This window comes from Diorhabda carinulata, chromosome X, assembly GCF_026250575.1.
Source record: "Diorhabda carinulata isolate Delta chromosome X, icDioCari1.1, whole genome shotgun sequence".
Classification (NCBI taxonomy): Eukaryota; Metazoa; Arthropoda; class Insecta; order Coleoptera; family Chrysomelidae; genus Diorhabda; species Diorhabda carinulata.
The window spans coordinates 49,698,544-49,723,893 of record NC_079472.1 but is presented as its reverse complement, the minus strand read 5'-3'; the positions used below and the strand labels follow the sequence as shown (position 1 = coordinate 49,723,893).

The window sequence follows — 25,350 nt, the reverse complement described above, 5'->3', positions numbered from 1 at the left end:
CATTTTTATAATTAATTTTATTATCAAGATGCGGCTTACTGAGACGCAAAGGATAGAAGTTTTAATCATGATTGGCTATGGGAATAGAACCAGAACGCAACAGGAAGTATGCGAGTTATTTAACCAAAAATATCCCGATCGGACTCCAATTTCGCAATCAACAGTAAGTAAGATTGAAAAAAAATTTCGAGAAATTGGTCATGTAAGAGATGCTCCAAAGTCTGGTAGACCATCTGTCTCAGAAGAAACACAATTGGATGTTTTATTAAGTGTCCAAGAACGGCCGCATGTTACAACTAGAGAACTGGCCTCAGAATTAAATGTTAGTAAAACAGCAGTGATCAAAACATTACATAAAAGCAAAAACCACCCTTACAAAATGCAAGTCCTTCAAGAACTTTATGAAGACGATTATTACAGACGTCTCGAGTTCTACGAACGTTTACAAGCTATGTGCCTTGAGAATGAAAACTTTGTGAAAAATATTGTGTTTTTGGACGAGGCTACGTTTAATTTAAATGGAGAAGTAAACACGCAAAATTACCGTTATTGGTCAGACGTAAATCCGCATTAGATGCGCGAAGGCCATACTCAGTATAGGGAAAAAGTTAACGTATGGGCGGGTATTGTAGGAAACAGTATTGTAGGGCCCTTTTTCATTGAGGAAAGTTTAACTGGTGAAAGGTATTTGCAGCTTTTACATAACGATGTTCTACCAGCCCTAGCAACGTTATATCCGGGAGAGGATTTACCTAATGTAAACATTTGGTTCCAACAGGATGGCGCCCCGCCACATTACCATGCACAAGTTCGCGCATATTTAGATCAAATTTCGCCGAATAGGTGGATTGGAAGAAGGGGGGCGATCGAATGGGCTCCAAGGTCCCCGGACTTAACCCCTTTAGACTTTTTTCTGTGGGGTTACATAAAAGGAAAAGTTTTTAAAACAAAACCTGCAGATATGGAAGAATTAAAAAATCGTATTACTCAAGAAATGCGACGTATCACACCACAAGTCATTAATAGTGTCCAGTTAACAAATGGAAGACATTTTCAACATTTGTTAAAATCAAATTATGTAAACTAGGTATTAGAGTTAAAATGTCGTGTAAAAATCGTAATTTTTAAAAAATGTTACCTGAAAACCCGTGGATTCTATTAATATCGTATAAATTTTTCTCTTGTTTGCAGCTGCTCATGGCTTACTTTGACTTAATGTAATATCGAGGCGAATTTTTTTTTAACACACTCTAATTTCAAAACGGTTAAAGTTAGGTATAGGGAGTGTTACATGAAAACTGCTTAGAATTTTACAAGGAATCCGAAAATGTAAAAAAATTGGGGGTGTCTATTTAAAAAAACAAAGTTGTTACCTGCCCAGCTTTTTTGAGAACACCCTGTATATTAATTTTTTCTTCAAAAAAATCCTCGTCGAAAAATAAAATTGACGTGTCCGAGGGTTTTTGAAAATATCTCTTAGATTAGAGATTATTGAATTTATTCCATACTTTACGACCGCACTGTATATATATATATATATATATATATATATATATATATATACTCTCATAAAAATAGCAAACTCAATAAAATTAAGACAATTGAATAGTTAGTTTTTTTGCCAACTTCATCTCATGATACTCATTTCTTAATTAAAGTAATTCCTAAACTCATTGAATAATTTTGTTATATCAAATAACATTGGAATGCAAAAATGAAGATTTATAACTGCTTGTGAAATATTCAAGAATCCTTTCATTTAATTTATTTATGAGTAAATTCAAAGTATTTTGTTGTAGATGGTAGTAAATAATAAAATATTACAATGTTTTGTCTTAAACAACGTTAGATATATTTTAATACTGTTATTACTGATAATAATATCTATGGCACATTTCCAAACCATCGAAAATTAATTCAAGTCATTTCACTTAAAATCCATTGCATTTGAGATATTCATATAATTGGTTGAATTCATTTCTATATGCCAATTATTAATCTTTTATTTAAAAAAAATATAAATCCCATATGTTCGGCTTGAAATATAACTATCAATTATAAAGGCGTGCTAATTTCAGTTAAAAATAATTTTGATTATTTTCAAAAAATTACCATATTGTTTTCACAGCCTATGTAATTAGAAAAATTTCTGTCTGATCTATATGTGAATTGACTGAAACATTATGTATATAAAAGCAAGTAGAACACAATGTTTACAGGAATGGAGCAGATTATGAGTAAACAAGTGAGATTATTGAAAATTTTTTATAAAAATGGTTTGTCTTCATTTTTATGGTTTTATGACGTCTTCTTGCAAGGCAAACGATTCTGAAAAATAAAAAAAAATTAATTTTATAACAAATAATAACAGTTGCATGTGTAGTGGAGTGCAGTTAAATCTAAAAACTTCGAATTATTATTCCATTCAAGGATTTTCGTGAAACGTATTGTTTTATTACTTAGGTTAAAATGTCAACATTAAAAAATTTGACGACCTTGCAATAACAAAAATAAAAAAATTGATAGAAAAATAAAGATTAAGCAATTATTTTCATGGAGTAAACAATAAATTTATATTTGTATGTTTTAAATATTTCAATTTGGATACTTTAAAATCACAAATAAAGTTTATAATATGGTTAAATTGTAGAAATATTGATTTCATACTCTTATCAACGTCAATTTGAATATTGAAACCTATGAATTTAAAATGTTACAAAAGCATCGAAAGTCTTGTTTAATGAATTCCCAGATGATGAGTAATAGATAAGTATTTGAGAGCACGGAAAATATATATATATATATATATATATATATATATATATTTTCTTCAATTCCTCATTTTTTCATTTCTTAGACCTTTTGATATATTAATGCTTCTAAATGTTCTTGACTTTAGGTCTCTTCTGTTTTTTTTTGAAATTAGTTTAGTCTTTATTATGAGAAAACATCAATTTTTTATCAATCTTTCAAAAATTATTAAAAAAAAACTAATTTTAAAATCAAGAACATTTAGAAGTATTATATATATATATATGTGTGTGTGTGTGTGTGTGTGTGTGTGTGTGTGTGTGTGTGTGTGTGTGTGTGTGTGTGTGTGTGTGTGTGTGTGTGTGTGTGTGTGTGTGTGTGTGTGTGTGTGTGTGTGTGTGTGTGTGTGTGTGTGTGTGTGTGTGTGTGTGTGTGTGTGTGTGTGTGTGTGTGTGTGTGTGTGTGTGTGTGTGTGTGTGTGTGTGTGTGTGTGTGTGTGTGTGTGTGTGTGTGTGTGTGTGTGTGTGTGTGTGTGTGTGTGTGTGTGTGTGTGTGTGTGTGTGTGTGTGTGTGTGTGTGTGTGTGTGTGTGTGTGTGTGTGTGTGTGTGTGTGTGTGTGTGTGTGTGTGTGTGTGTGTGTGTGTGTGTGTGTGTGTGTGTGTGTGTGTGTGTGTGTGTGTGTGTGTGTGTGTGTGTGTGTGTGTGTGTGTGTGTGTGTGTGTGTGTGTGTGTGTGTGTGTGTGTGTGTGTGTGTGTGTGTGTGTGTGTGTGTGTGTGTGTGTGTGTGTGTGTGTGTGTGTGTGTGTGTGTGTGTGTGTGTGTGTGTGTGTGTGTGTGTGTGTGTGTGTGTGTGTGTGTGTGTGTGTGTGTGTGTGTGTGTGTGTGTGTGTGTGTGTGTGTGTGTGTGTGTGTGTGTGTGTGTGTGTGTGTGTGTGTGTGTGTGTGTGTGTGTGTGTGTGTGTGTGTGTGTGTGTGTGTGTGTGTGTGTGTGTGTGTGTGTGTGTGTGTGTGTGTGTGTGTGTGTGTGTGTGTGTGTGTGTGTGTGTGTGTGTGTGTGTGTGTGTGTGTGTGTGTGTGTGTGTGTGTGTGTGTGTGTGTGTGTGTGTGTGTGTGTGTGTGTGTGTGTGTGTGTGTGTGTGTGTGTGTGTGTGTGTGTGTGTGTGTGTGTGTGTGTGTGTGTGTGTGTGTGTGTGTGTGTGTGTGTGTGTGTGTGTGTGTGTGTGTGTGTGTGTGTGTGTGTGTGTGTGTGTGTGTGTGTGTGTGTGTGTGTGTGTGTGTGTGTGTGTGTGTGTGTGTGTGTGTGTGTGTGTGTGTGTGTGTGTGTGTGTGTGTGTGTGTGTGTGTGTGTGTGTGTGTGTGTGTGTGTGTGTGTGTGTGTGTGTGTGTGTGTGTGTGTGTGTGTGTGTGTGTGTGTGTGTGTGTGTGTGTGTGTGTGTGTGTGTGTGTGTGTGTGTGTGTGTGTGTGTGTGTGTGTGTGTGTGTGTGTGTGTGTGTGTGTGTGTGTGTGTGTGTGTGTGTGTGTGTGTGTGTGTGTGTGTGTGTGTGTGTGTGTGTGTGTGTGTGTGTGTGTGTGTGTGTGTGTGTGTGTGTGTGTGTGTGTGTGTGTGTGTGTGTGTGTGTGTGTGTGTGTGTGTGTGTGTGTGTGTGTGTGTGTGTGTGTGTGTGTGTGTGTGTGTGTGTGTGTGTGTGTGTGTGTGTGTGTGTGTGTGTGTGTGTGTGTGTGTGTGTGTGTGTGTGTGTGTGTGTGTGTGTGTGTGTGTGTGTGTGTGTGTGTGTGTGTGTGTGTGTGTGTGTGTGTGTGTGTGTGTGTGTGTGTGTGTGTGTGTGTGTGTGTGTGTGTGTGTGTGTGTGTGTGTGTGTGTGTGTGTGTGTGTGTGTGTGTGTGTGTGTGTGTGTGTGTGTGTGTGTGTGTGTGTGTGTGTGTGTGTGTGTGTGTGTGTGTGTGTGTGTGTGTGTGTGTGTGTGTGTGTGTGTGTGTGTGTGTGTGTGTGTGTGTGTGTGTGTGTGTGTGTGTGTGTGTGTGTGTGTGTGTGTGTGTGTGTGTGTGTGTGTGTGTGTGTGTGTGTGTGTGTGTGTGTGTGTGTGTGTGTGTGTGTGTGTGTGTGTGTGTGTGTGTGTGTGTGTGTGTGTGTGTGTGTGTGTGTGTGTGTGTGTGTGTGTGTGTGTGTGTGTGTGTGTGTGTGTGTGTGTGTGTGTGTGTGTGTGTGTGTGTGTGTGTGTGTGTGTGTGTGTGTGTGTGTGTGTGTGTGTGTGTGTGTGTGTGTGTGTGTGTGTGTGTGTGTGTGTGTGTGTGTGTGTGTGTGTGTGTGTGTGTGTGTGTGTGTGTGTGTGTGTGTGTGTGTGTGTGTGTGTGTGTGTGTGTGTGTGTGTGTGTGTGTGTGTGTGTGTGTGTGTGTGTGTGTGTGTGTGTGTGTGTGTGTGTGTGTGTGTGTGTGTGTGTGTGTGTGTGTGTGTGTGTGTGTGTGTGTGTGTGTGTGTGTGTGTGTGTGTGTGTGTGTGTGTGTGTGTGTGTGTGTGTGTGTGTGTGTGTGTGTGTGTGTGTGTGTGTGTGTGTGTGTGTGTGTGTGTGTGTGTGTGTGTGTGTGTGTGTGTGTGTGTGTGTGTGTGTGTGTGTGTGTGTGTGTGTGTGTGTGTGTGTGTGTGTGTGTGTGTGTGTGTGTGTGTGTGTGTGTGTGTGTGTGTGTGTGTGTGTGTGTGTGTGTGTGTGTGTGTGTGTGTGTGTGTGTGTGTGTGTGTGTGTGTGTGTGTGTGTGTGTGTGTGTGTGTGTGTGTGTGTGTGTGTGTGTGTGTGTGTGTGTGTGTGTGTGTGTGTGTGTGTGTGTGTGTGTGTGTGTGTGTGTGTGTGTGTGTGTGTGTGTGTGTGTGTGTGTGTGTGTGTGTGTGTGTGTGTGTGTGTGTGTGTGTGTGTGTGTGTGTGTGTGTGTGTGTGTGTGTGTGTGTGTGTGTGTGTGTGTGTGTGTGTGTGTGTGTGTGTGTGTGTGTGTGTGTGTGTGTGTGTGTGTGTGTGTGTGTGTGTGTGTGTGTGTGTGTGTGTGTGTGTGTGTGTGTGTGTGTGTGTGTGTGTGTGTGTGTGTGTGTGTGTGTGTGTGTGTGTGTGTGTGTGTGTGTGTGTGTGTGTGTGTGTGTGTGTGTGTGTGTGTGTGTGTGTGTGTGTGTGTGTGTGTGTGTGTGTGTGTGTGTGTGTGTGTGTGTGTGTGTGTGTGTGTGTGTGTGTGTGTGTGTGTGTGTGTGTGTGTGTGTGTGTGTGTGTGTGTGTGTGTGTGTGTGTGTGTGTGTGTGTGTGTGTGTGTGTGTGTGTGTGTGTGTGTGTGTGTGTGTGTGTGTGTGTGTGTGTGTGTGTGTGTGTGTGTGTGTGTGTGTGTGTGTGTGTGTGTGTGTGTGTGTGTGTGTGTGTGTGTGTGTGTGTGTGTGTGTGTGTGTGTGTGTGTGTGTGTGTGTGTGTGTGTGTGTGTGTGTGTGTGTGTGTGTGTGTGTGTGTGTGTGTGTGTGTGTGTGTGTGTGTGTGTGTGTGTGTGTGTGTGTGTGTGTGTGTGTGTGTGTGTGTGTGTGTGTGTGTGTGTGTGTGTGTGTGTGTGTGTGTGTGTGTGTGTGTGTGTGTGTGTGTGTGTGTGTGTGTGTGTGTGTGTGTGTGTGTGTGTGTGTGTGTGTGTGTGTGTGTGTGTGTGTGTGTGTGTGTGTGTGTGTGTGTGTGTGTGTGTGTGTGTGTGTGTGTGTGTGTGTGTGTGTGTGTGTGTGTGTGTGTGTGTGTGTGTGTGTGTGTGTGTGTGTGTGTGTGTGTGTGTGTGTGTGTGTGTGTGTGTGTGTGTGTGTGTGTGTGTGTGTGTGTGTGTGTGTGTGTGTGTGTGTGTGTGTGTGTGTGTGTGTGTGTGTGTGTGTGTGTGTGTGTGTGTGTGTGTGTGTGTGTGTGTGTGTGTGTGTGTGTGTGTGTGTGTGTGTGTGTGTGTGTGTGTGTGTGTGTGTGTGTGTGTGTGTGTGTGTGTGTGTGTGTGTGTGTGTGTGTGTGTGTGTGTGTGTGTGTGTGTGTGTGTGTGTGTGTGTGTGTGTGTGTGTGTGTGTGTGTGTGTGTGTGTGTGTGTGTGTGTGTGTGTGTGTGTGTGTGTGTGTGTGTGTGTGTGTGTGTGTGTGTGTGTGTGTGTGTGTGTGTGTGTGTGTGTGTGTGTGTGTGTGTGTGTGTGTGTGTGTGTGTGTGTGTGTGTGTGTGTGTGTGTGTGTGTGTGTGTGTGTGTGTGTGTGTGTGTGTGTGTGTGTGTGTGTGTGTGTGTGTGTGTGTGTGTGTGTGTGTGTGTGTGTGTGTGTGTGTGTGTGTGTGTGTGTGTGTGTGTGTGTGTGTGTGTGTGTGTGTGTGTGTGTGTGTGTGTGTGTTAGAAATACCTTGAATGGCCACATTTTAAAAGCTAGAAAATTCATTACTTTTGATTCAAAAACATTCATTTTGGTTCATCAAACATTTTGTAACCTTCATATCTAGTTAATTGGATTCTATTAAAATATTGTTGCCACTTTTTATGGAGTATTATTCTACTGATTGCCATTATTTCCATATTACAATTTGTGTCGGCTTTTTTAAAAAACAATCATTCCATTAAAAATAATTTACTATACTCGTAATCTTCATGATCCTAATAAACCATGTTAATAACCTTAATCACAAACTAATGAAAAGTACAAATAAACTTTAAATGTCAATTAAAAATAAATGGTTGATTGACCTAATTAAGGACATTCAACATATCCTTTGTTATAATAGAAGTGACCCGAACTGTCTTTGTTCAGATAGTAAAGACTACATGTTTAGTCTGTCATAGGGTCTCAGCAGTTTGATACGTCTATTTATACAATAAATATATTATAAACACACAAATAACCTGAAATATTTTTTTGCATATAACATTGATAACTTCTGCTTGATTAACTATACATTACACAATACCTCGGAAAACGACTAAATGGCAACTTGATTTTTCTCAAATATAATTAGCTATTTACCCTATAGAAATAAAACTGCAAAACGTTCATTTGAGAACATTTAATAGAAAATAGATCTAAATAGATATACAGACAACTTTGAAATGAACAATACACCAAGTTCTGCATTGAAAAAGTAAAACTGATTTTTGATTTACCTTTCTCAGTGGCATCCACTTTAATATTTTGCGTTTGTTTTGTTTTATTTTGTATTGAGGTTTTCGGAGAGCATTTTATGGCAAATAACCCTATGGATCCTATCACGGGTGGTACACCAGCCAACATAAAAGGCAATGTATAGTTATTGTATGTGTCGAGAATAATACCAGCAATATAAGGACCCAACGTTAATGGTATAGAACATACTCCTAAAAGAAAACCTATTGCTTGTGTAGCTCCTTCTCGACCGCAGATATCAAATGCTATAGGACCTGAAAACAAATAAAATAAATTAGCAATAATTGTCCTAGGTATCTTAAATACTCGATCAAATTTGATCGAGTATGCTAACTTAATTTACTATTATATAACTTCAACTAAGGATTGACTCATTACTATCCCTTTAGTTCTTATAATAAAGATCAAAATAAAATTGTTATGGCATGGTTTTATCAAAAAGCGGATTCAACATTATAAGAAAAATTGTAGGAAAAAATATCCTACTGAGAGTTGAGAAGCTACAAATTTAAATTAACCAAATTGATATTGATAAATAGATACTACAATTAAGAAACAAAACAGAAACTTAACATCAAAACTTAAAACATTTTTCATTACTAGGAAAAGGAATGAATATGATATTAGTGTAAGTTATAAAGGACATAAACATTATACAAATATTTCACTAAACTAAAATCTAAAACACCCAAAAACAAAAGAAGTAATATTATATATCAAGTGCCTTGTACTAATTGTGGCGCTGTCTACATAGGGCAAACATCTCAATATTTAGAAAATAGACTAAGAGGTCATCAATACATAAAAAAATACAACTACATTAACGAACCATGAAATATATAAATTCAATTACAGAGATTCAAAGATTCTTGATATACACGTAAAAGAGAATTTTTAGAAATAATTTAACTAAAATTTATAGCTCTATTTTGTAAATAAGAAGTAAGGAGAAAGAAAAAATTAATTTTTCTTATTAGAACAAAGTTCTATTTTGATTTTATTCTTATTTTGAAATTCATAATGAAGGTGATCTATGGATCAATATAAATTCGTAAATTGTCAGTGTCAACATCGTATTTCGATAAAGAAATAAGAGACCTAAAATCAATTCCCTTTTTCCCTTGTGGTCTTCACTTTAGGGCCTGTTTAGGTATTCTGTTCTCTGACATTATTTGTACATAACCAAACCAGATTAGTTGTTTGGTTTTGATGTTATCGATTAATGTGTATCTCACTCCCATTATCTGCTTTATTTTGTCATTCCTTATCCTGCCTCTTCTGGATTTTCCCGCAGCTATTCTACAGAAGTCCATCTCAGTCGGAGTTAGCATTTTTCCTGTTGATTTTTTATCTGCCACACTTCGCTGTCATATGTTATAATATTTTCAAGGATCGTGTTATATATTCGTTATTTGTTGGCGTTTGTTATTGTTTGGTCCTATAATATTCCATTTATCATTGCTTTTTGCCCTGAATGTTTCTCTCTTTGATTGTTGTCTCGAGTGTTTCATCAAGTGTCATTTTCATTCCTCAGTATTTGTATTCCTTGTAAATCCCGTCCTTCATTTCGATGTCTTGCGCTGTTGCTCTGAGGCACATACATTCAGATTTTTTTTTACATTTACTTCCGAGTCATCTAACTTGAATCGACATAATCCTATGCTATTACTATTTGATCGCAGTGTAGTATTGTCACTGAGAGGTATTCCCATCCTTTTGCACTTCCGTTTCAACATTTTGGGTGCCTGCTCCAAGTACATCTTAAATAATGACAGGCAATACCATTGTTTTAAGCCTTCCATGGCTGCAAACCCATTGGTATTTCTTAATATTAATTAATATACAATAAAGCTTACCCAAAAGAGCTATAAAACATCCATCAAAAATACCCATAGCCAATGTAATTACTACTAACCATGCATAATGTCCAACAGTAAAAGGTAATAACATTGTCATTAATCCTATACTGAAAAAACTCAATTGTTGCATGTAAATTCTATTAACTTTAGGTAAATCAGCTATATAACCAAATATTAGTCTCCCGAAACCTGAAAATGAAAATATGATTAAGAATAATAAATAATGACGGTTGATTTCGGAACTATCTAGGACAACTTTGAATCGAAAGCACAGAATATTTGTAAAGGATCATTAGAAGGCAGATTTATGTTATCCAGAGCTGAAATCTTCATCAGATCAGTACGTTTACGGCACGGCACCAGACGGCATGGCTAAGTCGCCGGTTATCTATCCAAAAAATTCGGCGTAAGTAAAATGTACACGAGCAAGCTGCGTCTAACTCACCCAACTCATTGTCCAACCGGCCACCAAGACGGAAGCATAATGAGTTTCGATAAAGAAAGATTAACCAAAGAAATTCTGCAATAAAAGATTCCGTTGTCATTAGTTGAAACATTAAAAGGATCCTCCACACAGACAAATGACACCAAAATTGAAATTATGTGTATTCTCGATGAAGAAACACGCACTTTGCCTACTGAGAATACACGAAACTACTGGTCGCAATCACCAAAGCCGCCAATTCTAAATATAACCACGGGTATTTTACTAGACGCAGACATTCTGAAATTCTAGCCGCAATGGACTACGATGCAAAGTCTTCGTCGTTAAGTCATGAACTATATATAAACAGCACTTCGGCTTCTATTTGATATGAAAGGATGGACCCATAACTTCTTAGGTACCTTACTTTTTACCCTTTTGCAACGCACATAATAATTTTCTTTTATGCACGACGCGTCTATTTTCGATAAGAGGACTCAGAGAAGTGACTACTTCATTTGACGATTGTAGGTAACCAGAGGTAACTGGTTCCGTCCCCAATGACAATCCAATAGGGCTCTTAGATTGTCCATGGACGATAACTTTGAAGGTTGAAGGTGAAAAAGTGGCGATTACAGGCTATATAATTCCTGATGAAACTATTTACCGTTCTAATACTCAAGATATATGTTCTCTTTTTTTGAAATCTAGAGTGTTCAATGCCCAACCCCACCAAATAACTGAATCCGTAAAAATTATAGAGACTTTTGTGTCCTAATAATCAATTTTGAAAACCAAGCTTTCACTCTATTTCAAGTTCTCTGTGAAATTTTGTTTCCAAATATACTTATGTTAGGATATTAATTCGAATCAATAAAATTGGAGATCTTTGAATAGAATTTAATTAAACTGGAAAGGGACTAAAGGAAAATCGCGCTAAAAACAACGACCTACGAATCTAGTAATGAATATGTTTAACCTTCAAAATATAAATTGATCGAGAAACTGAACTTATCAACTATTAAAAAATATTAAAATACAAATTAAAAAAAGAACAATTGAAAGATGGTAATGTTGAGAATTACCAACTATAAATATTGAAGTTTGTTTATACTACGTTTGCTGATTCAACAAATAATGATACAAATTTATAATATAAACAATACTTTTACTAATAACATTTAACAAATATTTAATTTGTATTCCCAACAATGTCATAAAACTTTTGTAGTTTACCTTCATACCTCTTTCAAACAAGCTTTCCAATATGCATTTATCAATATTCATAACATTTGGACGCTAGTAGAACAAGCATTCATTAGGAACCATCAGTACCAAGTACGATTGTGTCGAAACAAGTTGGTTTTTCAAAAGTGAATAAATATGTTATGAATGTAATACTAAATACAAAGTTTTTACAAATAATAATTCAATATCCATATGTTGAGTTCACGCGTAGATACAGGAAAACAAAATGGATTTCTAGCCTTCATATTTACTATAATATTAGTAGCGCACAAACCGCTGTCACGTGAAAATTCACGTTAGCTTCATTGAATTTATAAAGAATAAGAATAATGTGAGTATTTAGAAAAATGTCCGATGAAATGTATTAAATAAGGGTAGCGCCACAATATGAGTTATAGTACAGTATGCAGTATAGTACAGTAGCTCTGATTTAAGCAGAAGAAATGTACACCATTTGCAGATCGCAGCTACCGACGTGTTCTTTGTAGTGCTTCTTTATGATGTCAACCTTAATTGGAAATACCACCGCTTATAAAATCAGATGTGAAATCTGCAAGGTTTATGGACAAAATGTTATGAGTGATTAAATGATTAAAAGATGGGTCAGACAGTTCAATGAAAGACGTGATCGAGTGCTCCATGAAGAACGAGTACGCCCGTCTTTGGATACTGACAAACTGGTTCACTCAACTGAGTGAAGAGAAGCTTACTAGAACCGTAGGTTTACAATTAGTGCTTGTGCTATGGAATTTCCGCAAATCTGATGATTAAATTCATGAGATTATTACTGAAAATGGATATTTCGAAAACTTTGCTTATGTTTGATATCCTCGGATAGTCACGGAGGATGAAAGTTTGGTACCTTACGACACACCAGAAAATAAAAGGTAATAAATGGAATGGAGGCACACTTCTCTCTCAACGAATGTTAACCTAATGAAATCTTGACACCTCGAAATCTAACGTGTACTGTTTTTTGGGACAGGCAATTTACTGATTGATTTTTAACAATCCACATGTTTACTGCGTCAACGTTAAGAAATTGCGCCGCGCAATACAAAACAAGCGCCTAGGATTACTATTAAACGGAGTTGTTTTTATCCACGATAATGCCCGACCTCACGCTGCGGACGTGACAAAGATACTTCTACAGGAGTTGGCCATGATAAAATGACAAATGATGACGGACAAATGTTGTAGACATTCACTGAACTGGCAATCCTGCTTTCTTATATCCGTGACGTAAAATGCTAATTTATATTGTTTACATTTACAACTTTTATAATTTCGCAGATGTACTAACAGTGGTATAAATAAGCCCAATTAACCGATATTAATTTAACAATATAATTCAAACATTTATTCAGAATGGTTACAATAAATCCCAAATCCCTAGAAGCAACTAAAAATTTACATCTCCAATTCCCTGTTCCACTTGTTTAGAGAATCAATTGAAGGTATTCCTTCCTTGTAACAGACAAAACTTGCAGAATCCTCAAACCCAACGGTATTTATACAATTTCAAACCCAATCAGAAACTGTTCCACCTAATTAGATCTGTCAAAGATAAAATATTCAATGAACACCATGGAGTGTATCAAATCCCCTCCTCAGATTTTCCCCGTTCCTATATTGTCCAGACACATCGACATATATTTTAATAGAATTAAAACTATCGCTCCACTTCGCTCCTTCAAGTCAGGATTAATCACGAATCTATCAAAATAGAGAAACGTTCGAACTAATTGAATACAAAGGACGATAGCTAGAGATTACCGTCAACCTGGAAACACCGATAATATTGTTGTGGTGAACGATAACGATATATGGATTGATCTTTCCACCATATTTCAAGAAAAGTCGAGTTCTACAAAATACTGAAACAACAGTTAATGATGTGCAAATGACTTAGAAAAACAATACAACAAATGTATAATAAAGTTTGCCATTGAATTGAGTGATTATACATTGTAAAAAAAGAACGAAATAACAACAAAACTTTTTGCTAAATCTTAATAATGCCCCTAAATCACTGCGGTCAGAATTTAGCTATATTATATTGTTTGTTACTAAAAATCAGTTTTTAAAATTAGTTCTGTACATATAAAAATATTTAAAAAGTCAATTTTCTAAGACCAGATTCGAACCCGGGAACTTCAATTTGCAGGCAATTTAAATCTGAAATATGAGAATAAATAACTGTGCAGACAACACCAAGTGAAATATTTGAGGTTCTCATAAATAGGATTCTATACTAAATCATTATTCGCAGTAAAATATTTATTTTATTGTATGCTCTCTAAAATGTTAAGCGCAACTTTTGGTAATCAAATTTATAATATTGTGTCTGACCATATTTATGACATAACATTTTACTAACCTGATGCCACACCTATACACATTATAGGTAATTTGGTGTCGGATCCTTTTTCAAAGTTCAGTTCGACGAATTTGAGCATATATACATATGGCACAAAATAACCAAACAAAGAAATGGCTATAAAACTCACCCAGATTACATATTTGTAATTTTTAAACAGAGCGATATTGAAAATATCAGCGATTGTAGTTTTTTTATATTTAATTTGTGGAGTTAGGGTGATTGGCTTGAACAAGAACGCGAAGAGCATTATTAAACTTGATTGAAGAGCCAATATTCGCAGAGTCCATTCTATCTGGAACAAAACGATATTTTTGAGCTTAACTGAACGTTTACATGTTTTAAAATGTTGTAAAGTAAAAATTATTCGAAGTATTCTCAATACCTACATTCACAAACGTATTTTGTATTCAACAAGGTGGTCCAAGTTGTTATATACGAGGGTTGCTACTTCATTTTTGAGATATTGCAACTCTGAAATTGCCATCATAAAGTCATATTGTCATACGAGTGCTATTTGAGTCCTGTCATATTATTTTAAAAAAATAAAAAAAAGGGCCCAAATATTAAAATCAACAGATTATTTCTGAGAATCCGAAAATGATAACTGGTATGATAATATGCCCATGGGAAGAAATACGATTCAAAATTAGACAAAATCGTCTGCCGAAGCGATTGGATTGAATACCAAGGAAAAAAATTACTTATCACTCCAATAGACCGACAGCAGGTAGTCGATTAGCCAAAAGTGGTGTACAAGAGTAAAAGCTTATAAAAAACATAATCAAATTATTAAGAGCATGCGTATTGGAAATACATCTTCATCAGCTATAGAAACTAACACGTCTGGATCTTCAATTAATTTTTCTTATTGTTCTTTTGTTAATTGCATCTTCAAATAAATTGTTTTTGCTCTGTATTCTGTCTATAATTAGGAAAAGAATTTCTACCTGAATAATCCTAGAACATAGATAAATCCTCAAATATTCTCAATCTAGATGCTTATTTGCTTAATTTGTAGAATTTTTGTTCGAACAATTATCAATATTTTTGCATTATTAGTACAGAAAACAAATTTAAAAAATATGACTTGAAGCATTTCTGGGAGCCTTATTTCGAAATGGCTTTCATCTTTTATTTTCGGAATGAACCAGAAGTCGCATGGTATTAAATCTTGTTAACGAGGCGAATGTGGATAGAAAGAAAGACTTGTTACACAACGCGTTGTCATGAAGAAGAAGAAAGTGTGTTACTATTTTCAGGCTTCTTTTTTTACATTGTTCCTCAAATATTCCAGCTCCTCGGGAATACTGAATCGCATTCAGGGTCGAACAAATTTGTCCACTATTTGTACATTTTCACCTGCTGACGAGATCGAGAAGATGTCCCAATCATTCTTCGACTTCAATTGACTCATTTCCAATTTTAATTCATTCATACCACTTGTAAACATCCTCCAAAATTACTACATACTCAGCGTAGACAGATTCTTAACATTTGGGGACCTTCTTGAACACTCTTCTCCAACTTCTAGGTTAGTGTTAATGCGTTAGCGAAGTTCTATATGTTATGAAAGATTAACACGATTTTACTAACTAAAGTGGCCGTAGTACTGAACTGGTAAGCCGAAACCGGTTCAAACTCGTCAATGCTTCTTCAACACATACAGTTACGAGACTCATTAGTTGAAATGGGTGCATCACAAGTAATTGCACCCATAAAAATTCATTACTTGATTACACATTGCTGATTAATATTCATTAATCCAATAAACAGAATAATATTGAATATACTACCCAATACATAGTTATTGGGACAATGTTTAATGGTTATTTCAGTCCAAATAAGGTCATGTAGGGACAGTTTATTATATTCATACTGAACAAACTGTTAATTGCTACCTTGTTTACCTTCTATCACAATTACCCTATCTAATACGCGTTTCTATAAGTAAATTAACGTTTTCAGAGACCGAAGAATGTGTTGGTAGTAAACAGTATGTTTAATACGAATATGACTGTTTATTTGTAGACCCAATTCTTACCGGTATAAGGTGTTTAGTATTGTTTCACCAAATAATTAATCAGTATAACATAAACTACTTACTTACCTCAAATCGCCTTAAACAAGCATCGATTAAGTAAGGCATTACAATCGTGAATACTGAACTACCGGCTGCAGCGAAGCCGTTAACTTTTCCCAAATACTTTTTGAAATAATGTCCTAAAATAGCCAAAGACGGTGTATACGCTAATGCCCCTCCTAAACCGTACATGACTCCATACGTAATGCATAGAATTACGATATCATCGATAAAGAATGAAGATAGTAACATTCCACCGGAAGCAATTGCACCACCGAGGAATGTTGTTTGTCGAAGGCCTATATTGTCAGTCAAAACCCCAGATACGGGAGACACGAAAAATACTGTTCCCATGGAAAAGGAACCAATTAAAGCTGCAAACAAAAATACAATAGCATTATTATTATTTTTATTAACTGTCCGAAAGTACAAATTTGAATTATCGGTGCTGATTTTATTTGTCGTGTAATACTTACAGCTTGTCTAATTTCATTTTGTCTAAAAGCGTTGGTCACGCGTACTGACCAATGTAGCTTCCAGTCGTAAGCAAACATAAAATTTTAAATTGACCAAGTCGTGAAATAGTCCATAATAACGTTGTAAAGACAACGTTGTGAGACATTAACACATTTGGCAAATATATGGGAAAAAGTTGCACAAGCAGTTGGTATTAACCAAGGCACATTGAAAAATATTATCAAGCAAGGTTAAAATTTTAATGAAAGGAGATGTTAATGATGGCGTTTTAAGAAGAATTATTCAAAATTGGTATGCGAAAATAAAAACAATGCGCTAACAACAACCTTCAATTGTTTAAAGCACTAATTTAATAAAGACTCGAGAGCACATTACTTCGGAAATTGGGGACAAGGATTTACGGGGATTTATGCGGGTCATTCAAAGAATCCTCGACTACCTTTCCATTCTCCAAAATGAGCATTAGGATACTCCCACACACATAACGCGTAGTGCGGCGACCTCCCGCCTGGTTTCAGCATTGATTTGCAGCCTGACTTGGGCGTTGAGACGGTTCCATTGCATTTTGACTGCTGGGTCTCTAATTCGAACGCACAGCCTGTATTTTGTGAGATTGAAATATAGTTAGAAGTTCCAAGTTTGGTAGGGTCTTTGCCGGGCTTAGGAATCAGAACTGTGTTGGCGGGTTTCCAACATTGAGGAAAGTAGGAAAATGCCAAGTAGGTGTCAAACAGGCCGCAGAGCTTAGAGAGAGCTGTATCAGGAAGGTTTTTTATTGCCTGTCTTGAGGTTCCATCCCGACCGGGAGCGGAGTTTTTCCAAGCCCGGCAAGCCGACTTAACGACATCGACGGTGAATGGTGCGAGATGTGGAATGTTTTCATTTAGTTGGATAATCCAGTGAGGGCTCCGGGTTATGTTTTGAGTAAAGAAATGTGTTTCTTCGGCCTCCCACTTTATCCGCTTCTCAGCATTGATTTCCAGCCATATTTGCGCGTTGAGAAGGTTCCATTTCGTTTTGACTGCTGGGTCTCTAGTTCGAGCACACAGTCTGTATAACTGTCTTTTCGGACGAATTTTGCCTCGAATATTTTGTGAGATTGACATATAGTTGGTGTGGTAAGAGGGACGGCGATGTCTTGCGCAGCGTTAATGAGGGACAGAAGTGGAGGTAGTGGATGGGGTGACGAGGGGAGTCCTTTACGGACGAGAAGTGGATAGTGGTGTAGCAAATGAATCTTGGAGGTAATTTGGAGAGAGTGTCAGTGATAGATAAAATTTGATTACTGTGGGAGCTTAATAGATGCTTCAATAGATGTCGCTTCCTGGCTAAACCTGGACAATTAATGGTCCCTATTGTGAAGTCGATAAAATTCCATGTTTCAGTGGGAAGTATTTGGTTTTTGGGTAAAGTGGAAATTAATGCGGTTACTCACGCCGCTCGTTACGGTACAGTTGTATCTGTAAAAGGAGGGAATGAGACGTTGTAGCGTTTCGGCTACTAGCACGCGAGATATGGGAATGGCATTCATTATTGAGAGAAGATTTTGGTGTCTGTAGAGAGGTTTTTATGGGGTTTGGAGTTTTTCCAGAGTGACTGGGGCAGCTTCCTGAGGGACTTTTGGCGTTTCCGTTCTTTTCGCACATGTGGGTGGAAAGCGGGGCGAGAACCACCGCAATTTTAGCATGTAGCGGAGTTTGATTTTGGGCATTTCTCTAATTTGAGGTCAGATGCACCACAAGAGGGACAGATCGGTTTGGCCTTGCAAGTATCTGCGGAGTGGCCGATAGAGGAGCAGACGGATGCAGTACTTAGGGACTGCAGGAATGGAGTTTGATGCTTCGCAGTAGTGCGATAGCTCGTGAAAATTGATGTCCTTTGTGAGGGCGTGATGGTAAGCTTTTTCGACTGTTATTACTCGAAACATTGATGTTGGTTTGTTAGTTGACCTGGCGATGATCCTCTAGGATTTCAGGGCGGAGAAGATTTCTAAAACTACCTCGTCGGAGTAGGAATGGTCTACATTCTTGCAGACCAGTGAAAAGGTGGTTTTGAAGGAGGGCGGTTCCATTTGGTTTGGCTTTTAAGAAGCTCCCTCTAAGAGATATATTTTTGAGGAAGATTCCTCAAAGTAAGGGGTTTGCAGAGAGGGAAGTTGGGAAGAGGTATAGGGTAGTTGTTGAGGGGTTCTGGGAGGCTGAATTTAAGTTGTTGGTTGAGGCTTCTGTGGTTTAGGGGTGTTTTGGATGGGGTTTCTGGAGTAGTCGGCTTGTTGAGTTTTTGGGAAGAAATATTTCTATTCCTCCGGTCGCTAGCGTCTCAGTTTTTAAAATGCCGTTTCCTGTATTTAATATTATCAATAAAAAGTATGAGGAACTTTAAAACTATGCTGGACGCTATAAGAGCTCCTTTCAAACTATGAGGCGGTAACTTTACACAGACTTCTTCAACTCTATCTCTCTGAAACCCTCTTAATAGTTTCCGAGATTCTTTTCAATGTATCCCATTAGTCTATTTCTTACAAGAGTTCTCAGAATTTTTTAAGTTGTGTTGTATTATAACGCAAGCTAATTATATTAACAATGAGACACCGCTGGAGAATTTTTTTTTGTCACTGAATTTTTCACTTCTCAAGTAAGAAAAGATACTTATCACTTTACAGACATTCAAGTCCATAAATAAAATTACGTGTTTATATAAAATGGTTATTCTAATAGTAGGGGAGCCCACGATGTATTGTGGTTGCCAGGATTTCGATTAGGATTTTGGTGTCTGTAGAGTGGTTGGAACACAAAACAGAATCATTCGTATAACATTAACTGCGATGTTGGAACATGTAATCTCTATTGCGCAGAATCGTCACCGTACAAAGGACGGTTCTTTGACGGATTTGAAGAAACCTAATGTATAGCGTTTCATAGGTGGGTGAGGGGCTATAGATTTTCAAATATGTAAAAAACTATTATACTATTGCATGGACTTACTCGAGCGTGACAGATATTGATAGTATCAATATTCTACGTATTTTCAATAAAGGACGTATGTTAATCTGATCGTTTGTATGATCGAGCGCGTAAGGTTTAATAAGCGGCGTTAAGTGAACCTAAATGATTTTTTCAATTATCTGATAATTTCGCGGCCATTATTATAATGAGCAAAAAATAGACGTGCTGTCTCATAATCTGACGATTACCTAGAAGAATTCTCCTAATATGACTAAATTTTTTCATTCATTTCATTCAACTTAATTAAATGCTCAGGAAATAACATGCAAATAAAAAAGTGTATGTTTTTTAAGTAGAATATTTGTGTTTATAAAAGAATAATTTGAAAAAAATGCTCAAAAAAAATTAATTTTTCATAATTAATTATCATCTTAATCAGTAGAATTTGTTTTTTGCATAGTAGTTTCATCACAATATAAATTAATCAGCCACGCTTTAGTAAATCCCGAAATCCCCGCTGAGGCTCCCCTACTATAATAAACGATCAACATATCTACGTCCTTATCATACCAAATATTCCAATAGTTACTTTCTTGAATGCACATTTGAGCCGCAGAATATTCAATTAATTTTTAAGCAATCTTTTCGTCACTTCCTACATATTGTTGTGTAATTTCTGTCTCACAGTAGCAATACAATCTAATCAATTAAACCCTCGTAAATTTGATAACTAATTAATTATGAATGTGGGATGTAAATAGTAGTCCTCTTTTCAATCTCATTAAGAAATTGACAAAATGGAAACAGATTAAATCAAATTGAACTGACCGATTTCCATATCAATCGATATCAATTTATTTCGAAGAATTGATTCGGTGCATGATAAAATATACGAGGCAGAAAGTCAATAGCAGTTTTCGGTTTGTAACAAAGATTCAAAAAATTATAACTCCAATAGATAACTACAAACTTGAAATTTGGATACAGAATTTTAATCTTCATTGTAGTTTCATTAGAATCTTTGCTAAGCTTTCATATAATGTAGCTTAAACTGGTGTCTTATTTTACTTATTTTTAACCATTTTAGCTTGATTTATTCTATCGTTACAGCTATTGATTCAATACTCAATTCTTTCCTTACTGCTCCGTTTCTTATTCTATCTTCACTTGTTATTCTTTTCACTCTTCTTAATATCTTCATTTCCATTGCTACTATTCTGCTTTTGTCCTGTTTATCAGTACCTAGATTTCACTTCAACATGTTGATATTGGTCTATATACTGTCATTTTAATTTTCCTGCCGATGACCTTGAAAGTGCATTATTGTGTGTTATTAAGTATTTGATCATTTCCGCCTGTTCCATTTTCACCTTCTATTGTTTTGTTAATCTATTTATTTTCTTTTCCTACATATTTTTTTTTATTTGCAACCCATATGCATCATACAAACAATCAGATTAACATACGTACTTTATTGAAAATACGTAGAACGATGCTATCAATATCTGTATCGCTCGAGTATGTCCATGCAACGGTATTTTTTTACATATTTGAAAATCTATAGTCCCTCACCCACCTATGAAACGGTATACATTAGGTTTATTCAAACCCGTCAAAGAACCGTCTTTCCTACGGTGACGATTCTGCGCAATAGAGATTACATGTTCCAACAGGGCAGTTATCGTTATACAATTGATTCTGTTTTGTATGCCAACCGACTTGGGCATCGTTCGTGAACTGTGTCTGGGACGATCTTTTGGATAGTTGGCTGTTAGCAAGTACTCTTACAAGAGCCGTGCACAGCCAGAGATTGCGCAAAATGTCATTTAAAACGCTTCCAGTAACCGTTCTAAGAACGGTTCAGATTAGCAGTTTAAATTGAACCTAGTACGAGAATGTATTGATATCTAGTTAGCCTAGACCAGTTCCAAGCATAAACAAAATATTGCGTTACCATAGCAACGAACAATAACTTATTAGAAGTGTCAGTGTAAAGTTTGACGTCAAAAAAGTAAATCAGAGTTACGCAGTAAATTAAAAGAAAAAAGATGAAAAAAGTTGAAATGAAAAAGAAGAAAAAAATTCGGAAAATCGAAAAATTGGAGTATCGAGCCATCATAAAGTACCTGTATTTAAAAGGGTTAAGAGGTAAGCAGATATACGAAGATATGCTTAATACCCTTGGTAATCAATGTCCTTCGTATGCGTGAAAAATGAACTGCAAGCTTCAAAAGAGGTAAATTTTCCAAAATATCTAAGCAGTTCATACCATAATTTTATCAGACCGTCGAATTGGACTAAAACGGATATCTGAAGCACTAAATATTTCTACGAACGCGTTCATCATATAGTTCACGATAATTTGAACATGAGAAAATGCAAGTGTAGAAGCATCGCGTTCGATCTGTGCTCGATTTGAAAACGATGTAGACTTCTTAAACTGAATTGTTACTATGGATGAGACTTGGAACTTTTTTTGAAAGGTCTGGAGACGTTGCAGGTTCGCTGTAATAAATGTATACAATTAAGAGGAAAATATGTTGAGTAATAAATTATTTTGACATTGAAATTTTGTTTGGTTCTATAGTAGGCTAAGAATTTTTCAATATATTCTTGTTTATAATATTTTTTTCTTATCATACAAGCTTTGAACCTAATGAGTCTCTAAGACGCTCGAATAAATCCCCATTTAGCATCGTGCGCTCCCCTACTATTAGAATAACCATTTTATATAACCACCACTTGGACGTAATTTTATTTATGGACTTGAATGTCTGTGAAGTGATAAGTATTTTTTCTTACTTGAAACAGTGTAAAATTTAGTGACAAAAAAACAACTTCAGTGGCGTCTTATTGTTAATATAATTAAGTTGCATTATAATACAACACAACTTAAAAAAATAATCTCGGAGACTATTAAGAGGGTTTCAGAGATATAGAGGTGATGAAGTCTGATGAAGTTAGCGTCTCATAGTTTGAAAGGAGCTCTTATAGCGTCCAGCATAGTTCCTGATACTTTTTAACGATAGTATTAAATACAGAAAAAGGTATTTTAAAAAATGAGACGCTAGCGACCGGAGGAATAGAAATATTCATTCCCAAAAACCCAATCAACAAGCCGAATACTCCGTAATTAGCGGCGTGGGTAACCGCATTCATTTCGACTTTACTCAAAAACCAAATACCTCCCACTGAAACATAGGGACCATTAATTGCCCTGGTTTAATCCGAAAACACATTTATACAGGCTGTGTGTTCGAACCAGAGACCCAGCAGTCAAAACGCAATGGAAACGTCTCAACGCCCAAGTCAGGCTGGAAATGAATGCTGAGAAGCGGAAAAAGTGGGGGGCCGCCACTGCCGACTTGGATTATAGACGGGGTCGTGCGTTTTGACAACAATTCTACAGGCTTACTGGCCAAAGAAAGCATGGAAGCCTGCAAACTGTCTTTACTCCAGCTGACAATCCCCATTTCTTAAGGGACTTTACCGAAGAAACCTATTTCTTTACTCAAAACATAACCCGGAGCCCTCACTGGATTATCCAACTAAATGAAAACATTCCACATCTCGCACCATTCACCGTCATTGTCGTTTGGTCGGCTTGCCGGGCTTGGAAGAACTCCTCTCCCGGGCGGGATGGAACCTCAAGACAGGCAATGAGAAAACTGCCCGAGACAGCTCTCCCTAATCTCTGCGGTCTGTTTGACAACACCAGTGCGCCACCGCCATTTTCATGGATGATCAGAAGGCTTTCGACCAGGTCTGGCATGCCGGACTTGTTAGGAAGCTTCTGACTATCCGCCTGCCACCTCCTACAATAAAATTGATATATTCATATATCACCAACCGCTCCATCAGTGTCAAAGTTGGTAATTGCCTATTCGAACCCTTCACCCTTCTTACTGGCGTTCCACAAGACTCCATTCTGGCCCCACTCCTATATATTATCTATACGTATAACACTTCAGTCCCTCTTGACCCCACAGTAAAGGTCCAATTGTATGCGGCCGATACTCATCGCTACCGCCCAAAACATGCGCTTCCTCAATACTAAATCGCAAAATCTTCTGAACCAATTTTCGGATTGGTGCAGGAAATGGAGGGTAACTCTCAATTTCAAAAAAACTCAAGCCATCGTCTTCACACATCTAACTGGGTGTGAAATTCACTCCCTCTTAGTTGGACGGCCGATCTGAATGACACTCTAAATAGAGTCTGATCAAGGCGCTCGGAGGAAATTTGGGACGTACCCACCCCCTCACCCTACTTCATACGTATATAACATACATCCACCCTATTATCTAATATAGAGCAAACGTCTAGATTGTATGTAGATTCAGCCCTAGTAACACCGTTATGATACCGATATAACTCCCATTCCAATCCGCCTAAACGACCTCCCAGCCCGCTATGTGATTCGTACCACGGAATCAACTAATTCCGCTGCAAAAGAAACCCTTCTCATCCCCTGGGTCAACAATAAGCGGCCCCTCGGCTCAAAACCAAAGAAAAAACTACCTTATCCGCCCCTTCGACAGCGTACGATGACCTCCCTGAAATCTACCTCAACATCCTCGATAGTTCCATCATATTAATCAGATAAACTCCGAACCTCAACACTCACCCTACATGCTTCATTTCGTTTTCTCCTGACCAAAATTTCCCTTCAGAAATAGTTAGACAAACACAACCCAACGCCACCACCACAACCCCAGCCCTGCAGAGGAGCTATTCCTATATCACGGCCTACTCCAACAATGAACAAACCCCCCTCCTTACAAAAATCCTCCTTATCCTACTCTCTCTCTCTCTCTCTCTCTCTCCGTAACTAAATTTAATTTAAATCAACTTTTTTATATATGTAGTTTAGGGACATTAAGTGACAACATGATAATCGATAATTTCCATAATATACTGGAACCCGGATATACATGAGTGAGTATATTATTACTAATTTTTATAAAATCGTTTACTATTTTCTAAGAGTTCGTATAACCCACATTGTATCCTTGTAAGGAATATCATATTTCAGAATATAGATTAAATTAATTCATTATCGAGCAAAAATCTATAATGCTAAGTGTTATAAAAATATTCTCATAAATCTACGAGTTATTTGGGAAATTATTAAAAATGCATTATATGCAACGAATTATAAATTTTATTTGGTCAGGAAGACATAGCTTTTCCATAATACAATTTTTTTAATCTCTACCTAAGCGGTTTCGGTTAGGCTATTTGACCTAACAGGTGATAGATATAGTACTGAATTTTAGTATTTTTTACCCCCATAAACCTTGCTTATGGATTTAAAATACAGTTTTATCAGTTATCTATTTTCTAATATTCGAGTAAGGAAAATTATAAATTGAATGAAATGTTTGTTACAATAATTGATTTTCACATTCTTAATTAGACATATTTTCTAAATTACCCCGTACAGATATGGTTCATTCACCAAAAAATTTAATTGAATAATAAATTGTTTGATTGAGGTTCATACATATGCTTGTTATGTTTGTTATAATAGAAATAAAAAAAATCAAGTCTTATTCATTTGTTTAAATACAATACTATTCGTAATTTTTCAAGATTTAAATTTATGTATGTAATATGAATATATTTCGACTTACCTGCTTTTCCAGAAGCACGACTATCATTTCTACTTTGTAATTTATCGTAAAATTCCGAATAAAGAACTCCATAAGAATTGATAACGCCAAATAAGATTCCATTGCAAAAAAAGGAAGCTAACATTATCACCCATGCTCGCGATCCCCCATCCGCCGGTGGTTTATTACCACCTTCATGATTTACCGTTCCATTTTGTTGTTTGTTTCCACTTTTATTATCAATTTTTGTTGACACTAAACTACTTTCGACGTCTTCAATCATTTCTTAACCTAACTTTTTTAGAACCCGCGCATTACCTTAGTTTTAAGCAACAGGACACCACGTGCACGACTAAATTTCAATTTACACAACTCCGAAACCGCATGGCTAATCTGTCAATATTCAGTCGATAGGAAGGGGAATAT

At 36.7% G+C, this 25,350-nt stretch overlaps 1 protein-coding gene across 1 annotated transcript; it reads right to left on the bottom strand.

Moving 5' to 3' along the window:
• Positions 1-1,828: 1,828 nt before the first annotated feature.
• LOC130901831 (monocarboxylate transporter 10) lies at positions 1,829-25,350 on the bottom strand. Its single transcript, XM_057813456.1, has 6 exons — positions 24,946-25,350; positions 15,915-16,261; positions 13,805-14,099; positions 9,750-9,941; positions 7,875-8,147; positions 1,829-2,328 (listed from the first exon to the last, which is right to left on the bottom strand). The coding sequence occupies exons 1-6, from the start codon at positions 25,205-25,207 to the stop codon at positions 2,291-2,293; spliced, it is 1,407 nt and encodes a 468-aa protein (XP_057669439.1). The 5' UTR covers positions 25,208-25,350; the 3' UTR covers positions 1,829-2,290.

Excerpts from the sequence above, each read along its gene's own strand:
- LOC130901831 (XM_057813456.1), bottom strand. The coding sequence starts at position 25,207 with ATGATTGAAGACGTCGAAAGTAGTTTAGTGTCAACAAAAATTGATAAT. Across the intron at positions 9,942-13,804 it reads GTGTATAGGTGTGGCATCAG|GTTTCGGGAGACTAATATTT; the intron begins GTTAGTAAAATG and ends TTTCATTTTCAG. Across the intron at positions 8,148-9,749 it reads ATGTTTTATAGCTCTTTTGG|GTCCTATAGCATTTGATATC; the intron begins GTAAGCTTTATT and ends ATTTGTTTTCAG.